The sequence below is a fragment of the Acanthisitta chloris genome, unplaced genomic scaffold, assembly GCF_000695815.1.
Source record: "Acanthisitta chloris isolate BGI_N310 unplaced genomic scaffold, ASM69581v1 scaffold46070, whole genome shotgun sequence".
In the NCBI taxonomy this organism is placed as follows: domain Eukaryota; kingdom Metazoa; phylum Chordata; class Aves; order Passeriformes; family Acanthisittidae; genus Acanthisitta; species Acanthisitta chloris.
Window position 1 is genome coordinate 1 of NW_008651929.1, and position 9,772 is coordinate 9,772.

The 9,772-nt window shown below is 37.6% G+C and overlaps 1 protein-coding gene across 1 annotated transcript; it reads left to right on the forward strand.

The window, feature by feature from the left end:
• Positions 1-536: 536 nt before the first annotated feature.
• LOC103802513 (leukotriene A-4 hydrolase-like) lies at positions 537-9,388 on the forward strand (the record flags this gene model as incomplete). The annotated part of the gene is made up of 10 exons (XM_009074998.1): positions 537-732; positions 2,790-2,910; positions 3,408-3,476; positions 4,159-4,263; positions 6,685-6,737; positions 7,342-7,414; positions 7,730-7,870; positions 8,067-8,090; positions 9,093-9,163; positions 9,277-9,388. Coding segments are annotated over 10 exons (965 nt in total), but the record flags the coding sequence as incomplete, so codon positions are not given.
• Between the last annotated feature and the right edge of the window lie 384 nt (positions 9,389-9,772).

Sequence of the window (9,772 nt, forward strand, 5' to 3'; positions counted from 1 at the left end):
TGCGGTGCGAGGGCAGGGAGAGGTCTTTTCCCGTTAAAATGGCGAAGAACCTATTGTGAATGAATCGCTGGAAAGCTCCACTCAGGGCTCTTTCACCTGTGTGTCTCGCTGTGCCAGCTACCTGCTCGGTCATCTGTGCAAATATGTGATAAACCCTCTTGAGCTTGGCTTTGCGTGCAAAGTTTGGGGTGGTGTGGGATTTTCTTCGCTCAGGGTGCTTAGGGGAGTGCTGTGCTGTTTAGCTCATCCTGTGTTGAGTGAGAGTCTGCGTTCACAGTGGCTAGTTCCAGGATGGAAGCCTTGGAATGGGCTTTGATATCGTTCTGCTCACTTTATAGCAGTGCTGTGATTTTTGTTCTCTTACTAATCTCCTGTTTCTGCTTCCATGGTCAGAATTTGGTTTTCTTCTTCTTTCTCCAACCCGTTTTCCCAGTTCGGTGCTGCTCTCTTAAAATGCTGGTTTCTGGTGGTCAACATAGTCAGTTTTTCTGGCTTTACTTAGTTGATACCTTTTCCTTCAGAGAGACGTGTTTAAGATTTCATAATTGCTACCTTTATCATTGCACTGTTTAACGGGTGTGTAATATTTTCTTCATCACAGGTCTTGGATACAAAAGACATACAGGTTTTTAAAGTGACTGTAAATGGACAGGATGCACAGTTTGCTTTTGGAGAAAAGCATAGTTTCAAGGGGACCTCCCTGAAAATCACATTTCCGTTTGAACTAAGAAGGTACACGCTTTTGCTTGTTCCTTTAGGTGATTTCCAAAATGCACTGTATAACCTGCTTCTCATCTTGTAGGGTTGTTGTGTAAAGCTTGCAAAGGAACTTATAAATAAGGGTGTTGTGTTCATTTGGTATTGATCTTGTAGATTAATTTGATATTTGGCTTTCATTGGCCGAAACTTTGGGAGTCTTTTTACCTGCCTCCAGGTCATATGTAATGTACAAAATGACTTGCTAAACTGTATAGCAACATTATGTGTAATGTGTGACAGTTTTTCCAGTGCTTCTCATCAGTTATTTCTGCTTCAGCTCCCTGAATTTTGTCTTGTTCAGGATTGCCACAGTGTAGTGCCTATGGAGTTACAGCCTCTGTTTGCCATTCTTTTATACAAAGCTGATTCTGCGTTTCTGTAGAACTTCAGGTTGTCACTGTGATTAGATAGAAGCATGTTTTCAAATCATAAAAGTTTTATTGTGTTGGCTATGCCAAGTCCAAGTTCCTGAAGTCTGTAACTCGAGTTTTCACAGCATGATGGAGCATGAGCTAATTAACCACAGTCTGCCTCTTAAGTTGCATGAATTAAAAGTTGCTGCCAAACTGCAATTTTTTTTTGGCAGTTTGCTCAGACCTCACCCCTCCCTGGTGCCAAAGCTGAAAGCTGTGGTTGTGTAAGGAGGTTCCCTTGTTTGAATACAATTGTTGGGTCTTATTGTTTGGTTTTCAGAACTGCTTATGACCTCTAAAAACTTTTGTTTGTAATCTGTTTTTGCTAATGTTGTACTCTGTGCAGTTTAGAAACAGACAAAGTGGGAGCGGGAAGGAATGTCCTACAATAGTTGTCCCTTCTGAGGAAACACGCATGATCTGATACAAAACTGAACAAACGAAGTACCTGAGCGAACAGGCCACAGCAGAAATGGAGGCCTGTTGCTTTTGTTTGACAAATTCCCTTGTGTGGAAAAAAAAGCTACAAAGAGGGGGTTATGAGCTGCTGTTGTAAGAATTTATAATCATGTGTGAGATATAGTCCCCCATGCAAGTACCAATAAAACAGTGATAGGAAGTTAGAACTGGATGTCTGAATTGGGAGTTAGAACAGGAGTTAGAACTAAATGCCTTCTGGTGATATGAATCATTTTCTCTTTTCTTGTCAAATATGTACTTTGGAATACTGGTTATAAACCAGATATTTGTACTTGGTCAGCTTATCTAGTATCCAACTCCCCTGATTACCTGAGGTTTGTTCTGATTAATGGTTGAATCGTTCATTCCAGAGAGTTGCATGTCTAACCTGGAACTTTCTGAGAACAGAAGCAAATATGTCTGAGTGCTTTTGGTGTCAGTGATGGTTAAGATATGTTATTTAAAAATAAGAGGATGAATGTATCAGGGTTTTGTGTGTTGCCTTATTAGCAAGCAGATACCTGTCTTGCAAAGAAGTGTTAGTTTTTACTTTATACCAGTTCTGAAACCCTGGATAAAATTTGAACATTTTTTATGTTTCTTGTTAACCCAACTCTTAATGGGGATTTTCAGTAATTACTGAAAACTCTGTTTTTATTTTTCTGGTTTGGGATCATACTTTTACAGCATAACATCAGTTGTGAAATCTGATTATTTTTTTTTATGTGAATGAAAATATGTGAATACACATTGTTATTCAGTCATTTATGTTCTTATGGAGGGTTTTGCACCTTTTTGTTTCCTTATTGGAGTGGGGTTTTTATACTTAAGTGTATAAAATAGATAGATGTGACAAAACTGTAAATATGTAGCTGGTCCAAATAGTTCAAAGAAGTCCATACTCTTGGAGAGAGGAGAGGAAAAGTTTCTGGTTAATAAAAACAATAATAAAAGTGTCTTGGGACATGAAAATTGAAATAAACCAGCTAATTTTTGCTATCATAATTGAAATGGAAAAGTTGTTTTTAGTATGCTGCTTGTTCTCATTTTTAATGCTTTTGAGACAGTGCTGCAGACCTATTTTCCAGAAATCCTTGTAGAGGAATTTCAGTGTGAACAGGATTTGTGTCAAAACAGACTATGTTCTTTGTTATGCAGGGGACAAGAAGCAATTGTCGAAATCTCTTTTGAGAGCTCTCCAAAGTCTTCAGCTCTCCAGTGGTTTACTCCAGAGCAGACTTCTGGAAAGAAACACCCATTTCTCTTCAGCCAGTGTCAGGTTGAGTTCTTTTATTTTTATTTTTATTTTTTAAACTTGTTTATATACCACTGTAAATTCCCTTGATTTCTAAAGAGCAGGAGAAGAAGGCTAGTAAGGGAAAGTACAGTATCCCATAACTTCTAACTGTGTGTGTCAGAGGCCCTAAATGAAAATACTTAATGCCAGGACATTGCTGATGTTTTATTCTGTGTTGACAGTTTAATAATTCTCTAACTGCTTTATCCTCCCCAGTATTCTTGTTGAAGAACATACAGTCCTTTGGAATCAATATAAATGACTATTGATCTGTCTCACCTATCATTATTTCTTTTACAAAAGCCTTAACTGCAAAAATGACTGTAAACTAATAAGTGATAGAAGTATTGGTTTGTAGATAATGAATTCTCTGGAGGAGCTGTATAGATTTCCACTATAGTATATTAGTTGATTTATTTCTAGTCCTCTGCATTAGAAAGATTGTTATGCTGTAACTTATTTCTTTTCTCCCTCTCTAGGCTATCCACTGCAGAGCCATTTTTCCATGCCAAGACACACCTGCTGTGAAACTAACCTACTATGCAGAGGTATATGAACCTAAGTCATGTGTATCTTAACTAAAGACAAACTGCTACAATGGGTCAATTTATATGGGGGTATTTTTAGGCCAGGATGTGGCCTAAAATATAACCTGAGAATATTGACTTTTGGGTTAACGTAAGAGCCAAGAACTGCTTATCTCCCCCATGGCACTTCTCTAGCTTGATTTACCATTTTCTTTTATCTATATTAACTCTTTTTTCATTCACATATATCTATTTCCAAAAGAGAAGAAGAAAGTGCAGTAGTAAGAAAGAAATATGTTTTAAAATCAGGACAACCTGCCAGTAAGGCAACAAAGAGTGCTGTAACATGAAAATACATGAAAGGACTCTCATGTATGCCTTAAATCATGTATTCTGGTACACAGTTAGGGGATCTTTGCAGTCCTGGCATAAATAGTTCAATTGTTTTAAGGAAGCAAAAAGTAAGATGTGCAATATGACATTACAATTCAGTTGTCTGAAGAAAATGAGACTTGTAACTTCTTTTGGAAGTAATCCTTCTGGTTAATGAAATATTGCCAGTCTTCAAGTCAAAGCTTTCTGTATGCGTTATATTCTACTTGGAGAGAACAACAGAACAAATATGGGCCACTCATCACTTCTTGTGGTGTTTTGTGTAATCCTGAGTGGCAGCTGCATTGCTTGTGTTTGGATAACCTTTCAGATTTCCGTCCCAAAAGAGCTGGTGGCTCTCATGAGCGCGAATCGCGACGGAGAGGTGCCTGACCCAGAGGACAGCAGTCGGAAGATATACCGTTTCAGTCAGAATGTAAGTGCTCCAGGTCTTATTCCTAACTCCTGCAGTTCACTGGTGCTTCAGATATGGTTTTGATGTCATTGATAAATGATGAGACTCACCAATGGGTCTTTGCCACTAGATAAATACGAGGTGTTATGAATCGCCAACTCCTAGAAGACAACCAGGTGCTGGTGGTGTTTACTGGTTATTTTTGGCATTCCCAGAAAAGCCAGATTTGAATTTTGAAAACAGCTGGTATACTCAGAGCTGTCAAAACCCTTTCTGTCTGAATCACTGAGCCTTGGAAAATGATGCAGATGCAAGTAATGTGGGAGTGAGTTTTGGAAAACAGACCCTGCAAGTTTTAAGCTCACCAAGATCTTAGCGGTGAAACTCAGCATTGGAACCAGTTTTGAGCTTGAAGTTAGGCAAATTCTGACAACAGAGGTTTGAAATTTTTTTTTTAAGGTGAGAACTTTGGCTTCTATGGAAAGCATCTCCAGCTAATTAAAGATTACTGTTCTCTGGATGGAGTTTTATTAAGTGGTGCAGCTAGTTTAATGATTCCATGCTCCTAAAGCAGCAGTCTTGATTTACTCTTCTGGCATTTTTGTTCTCACAGGATTTTTGGGTTCCAGTTCTGATGTTTTTGGGATTTCTTGGTGAGCTTAGTTCATCCAAAAAAAAAGCAGACAAACATAAGTTTAAAATATAAGTAATTTTTATAGAAGATCGGGATTGCTGACAGATTGAATGACTGAGGGGAGGGATGGAATTGTGTGTTTGGAGGAGAGGAGGGGAACCTACTCTGAACTACAGCAGCTGTTGGGTTTGATTTGGCTGCTGCTTGAAACCTGAGAGAGGGGAAAAAAAGTCACCTTGTCTGTGAGCTCTTCAATGTGCTTTAAAATATAAGTAATTTTTATAGAAGATCGGGATTGCTGACAGATTGAATGACTGAGGGGAGGGATGGAATTGTGTGTTTGGAGGAGAGGAGGGGAACCTACTCTGAACTACAGCAGCTGTTGGGTTTGATTTGGCTGCTGCTTGAAACCTGAGAGAGGGGAAAAAAAGTCACCTTGTCTGTGAGCTCTTCAATGTGCAATGTTCTGCCTTCTCTGTGGAGCCTAAACGTTTGCAGTCTGTCTAATGCATGAGGCTTCTATGTTGTGTGTGTTCCTGAGCTGTGTGTTACCTAGAAATACACTGTTGCTAAGTTTGGTGAACCTGTACAAGGAATAACATTGAGTCTAACTGAAATACACTACACTTTCTAATACAGAAAAGCATTAATTTGTTAGAAAAGGCATGTTTTTCATTAAAAGAAAAAAATTAACATGCATTAAACACAAAACATACAAATGCAAAAAGACAAATGCATGATAAAAGACACATTGTGTTATCTAACATACAAAACTGCTGAGCCTACCTAAAGCTACTTTCTTTGCTCTTGCATGGCCAGGCTGGTAAGAAGTTTATTGGAAGTCAGCCTCTGTAAAAATGAATTTACAACCCAACAGCTATTGAGATTTGAATTTCAAAAATGTCAGATTAGCAAATTGGACATCAGGACGTAGAGATTTATTGACAGTCTTTTAATAACTTGTCTATAGCAGAAGTCAATGGACTTAATTCTTTTCAAGAGTATTTTCTGTGGGTTAATAGGTAGAATCAAAACACCCATGATGATATGGATATTTTAATAAATGATATTTAAATGGTTTGGGGATAATGGTGGAATAAAATTTTCCAAAATGTTGTCTCCAACTCATTATGATTTAAAGTCTTGCTTATTTAACAATCTTTAGTCAGATGAAGTGGAACTTTTACAAGGATGGCTGTATTACCCCCTTTTCTTTCCAGAGCACTGGGAGAGAGAATTTCTCTATAAAGATATTTTAGTTTTGGAGTTTTTTCATTAAAATAATAAACACTTAGAGTTTATTTTAATTCCAAACATGGAAATCAAATATTTTCTTTCCTGAAATTTTTGTATCCATAAATATTCTTGTTTGCTTCATTAAAGCTCTTCCTGCATGTTTCTGTGTGAGAAAACTGCCTTTGATCAGAGCAGTATCTCTGAAATTCTCCTTGCATAAAATTTAATGGAACTGGAGTGAGTATAGAAAACTGACTTTCTTTTGAACAGAAACCCAACCAGTGGCATTTCTGTATGCAGGTTTTTTCAAACAGAGATGATACTTAGTTTTGTGGCTTTTGCATGAAATATCTGTGAAGCAAGTACATCCCATGGATAAAGGAATATCATATGGGGAGGAAAAAAAACCAGTGCCTTCAAAAAACCCAAACAAACACTGCCTGCCTCTAAGGCAGGAAACTATGGAGGAAAATGGCTTCATTTACATACCTTTGTTTTTCTCTTAGTCAGTGCTGTTGATGACTCACATTACAAATAAGATTTCTTCTTTTTCCCCTCATGTTCTCTACTAGGTTCCCATACCTTGCTACTTGGTTGCTTTAGTGGTTGGAGCTTTAGAAAGCAGGTGAGTGAATCTGCACAAAGGGTGAATATTAATAACCATAATAAATCTTCAGAGGTAACTTTTTAAAAAATGTGTTTCTTGGTCTTGTTTCTAGTTTTAAAAGGTTCAATTAACCTGTTTATTTATATCAAACTGCATGTATCTTGATTGGCACTTGCATGATGTTTTTATTTTGCTGTGAGGTAGAGAAATAGCATGAAGAGTTTGGAATTCAAACAGCCCTTAGTGGTTACAAGCTAGCACAGGGGATAAATCTTCTTTTTCAGGTAACAGATAAGCTTTGTCATGTACAAAAGGCAGAAAAGTATAACTTCAGCTTAATTTCTTATCTGCACAAGGCTGTGTTAATCTAGGTCATAGTAATTATTTATGTTAGGACTTTAGCATTTAAAAATCTGTGTTTCCTGTTCTTTTGTACTGAACAGTGGACGTGTGTTGTTTGTGTTCTAAAGCAGAAGAGTAAAAAGAGACAAAGAGTAATGAATTTCTTCTGCAGCGCTGGTTACTCATGGGCAGAGTTAAACATATGCTCTCTGTATTAGTTTCCCATAGAATTCTTTCTGGTTCATAGTGTCTTAGTGGCATTTATTTTTACTTTCCACAGAAAGATTGGGCCAAGGACACTCGTGTGGGCTGAAAAGGAGCTAGTGGATAAATCTGCCTTTGAATTTTCTGAGGTGGGTGATTAACAGCAACGATAAAAAGTTTTGTAAACTAACTGTTTCACATAGTATTGGAAAAGAAACAGACTGTGGTTCAGTGTTTTGTTCATCCTGAGCTCACCTTTTTTACATTTAGCCTCCAAAAATGCTGCTATTCTGTTATTATTACTATTATTATTACAAAATTATTACTGAAAAGACATTGATAGTCTTCTATTTGTTTTGCATGCCAAGGTGAAAGAGAATGAAATATGGGATCCATAGCTTCTTATTTGCTCATTGTTTGTAGTCAGAAGTTGTCTCAGAAACTAATGTGAATTCTTGTTTCAGGCTGAAGCTATGCTGAAAACAGCAGAAGATTTAGCAGGACCTTATGTTTGGGGACAATATGATTTGTTAGTCTTACCACCTTCTTTTCCTTATGGTGGTATGGAGAATCCTTGTCTTACTTTTGTAACTCCAACACTATTGGTAAGTATAACAGTGATAATAGTCAGCTTTTCCTCAGGGCTTACTTATCCACAAATTTGGATTAATCTTCCTAGAAATACCTGTAAATGTTCCTGCCTCCTTTGGAGTTAGGGGTCATACAAGAAACTACATTAAGTGGTATATTTCGGGTTTACTTGAACTGACAACTAACTTGTCCTTTTCTTTTTTTTTTTAGGCAGGTGATCGATCTCTATCAAATGTAAGTCCAAAATAGGTTAATGTCTTCAAGTAGAACACAACTTGAAGTTGTATCTTAACTTCCTTTGTGAAAGATACCTGTAAACCTGGTCTCTTTTTCATTGGGGAAATTAAAAGTTGAGGCAGTAACTCAAGAAATCTTACGAAGTGAGTTTTAGTTCTAAGTAAACACTAGAAACTGGAGATGTATCTATTTCTTAAAATGGACAGAGGGAAGTAACGTGGGTGTCTGTATGCATAGGGGGACGACTGAGAATAGCTGCCTGGGAGCTCTTTTCCTCTCCAGTTAAACCACAACACCAGTGTACAGATATGTTTAAAAACCACAGCTGAATTAACCTCATTGAAATTGTTTATAGAGAACTTCTTTCTCTGTGTCTGTCTGTGCACTTGAACTCATGTTATGTACAGTTTTCTTTAAAGTGGAAATAATGCGAACAATTTGAGTGTTTTTTGTCTGGAAAGCTGAGTACTCTGAGTACTGTTTTATTGAGTGTCTTTCTACTAGACTGATGTACTGCTAAAGAAAAAAGAAAAGATTGTCTTACACCAAAAATACTGAGGTGTTTGACATGGATACTTTATAATGTATCATGCATCATTAGCCTTCCGGGGTGACTTCCTGTTTGATATTTTGGAACATCCCAGCACTGCAGAAGTTGCTGAAGTGGGGAAGTAGTACTAGTCCATCACTTGGTATTCTGTGTTCTGAAATGTGATTTCATAAACACCAAGCTGCCAGAGGAGTTGTTTTTGTTGATCACTGTGGCTCCTTAACTTGCAGGCTGGACATTCAAAATTATTTCTGGAGCAGGTATCTTAGGACAGTGTTAGTCCTCTACTTAAATTTTATATGGATAGGTTTACAGAACGGTGAATGCTAACTGGATTTGGGAATGAAGTGTAGTAAATGAGATCTCATTAGAATATTTTTCTTTCTGTTGGGATTTTATGTTCTTTTTTCAGAGGTGTCTACATGATAGATCTGTTTTCTGTGTTTTAGGTTATTGCTCATGAAATCTCTCATAGCTGGACAGGAAACTTGGTAACCAACAAAACATGGGAACATTTTTGGTAGGTGTGCTGTTCAATGTGCTGAAAATCATGTTTTAAATTTAATTTATAAAGAGACTGACTAAATTAATTTTGCCATCCTAGCAGTGCTGACTTCATCCATGTATTTCCAGGCTGAATGAGGGACATACTGTGTACCTGGAGCGCAGGATCGGCGGGCGGTTGTTTGGTGAGCAGTTCAGGCACTTCCAGGCACTAGGAGGTTGGAGAGAACTGCAGAATACGGTAAATATTTTCTAAGTTTTCATAACTTTCTGCCTAAGCTTACAGTTAAATAAGAAAAGCTGTTTTCATGGGTGACCCACAAATAAAATTTGTTTAGTCAGCTTTCCTAATGCTTTCTTGTTAGAGGATAAAAACTTTGATTCTAAGGTGTATGATTGCTTCTCAAGGTAATAGCTTAATATACACAAATTAGATAAAGCTTTTTCATAGAATCATAGAATTTTAAGGGTTGGAATGGATCTTACAGATTATCTAGTCCCACCCCCCCCTGCCATGGGCAGGGACACCTCCTCACTAGACCAGGATGCTCAAGGCTTCATCCAACCTGGCCTTGAACACCACCAGGGTGGTCCACTACCTCTTTGGGCAACCTGTTCCAGTGTC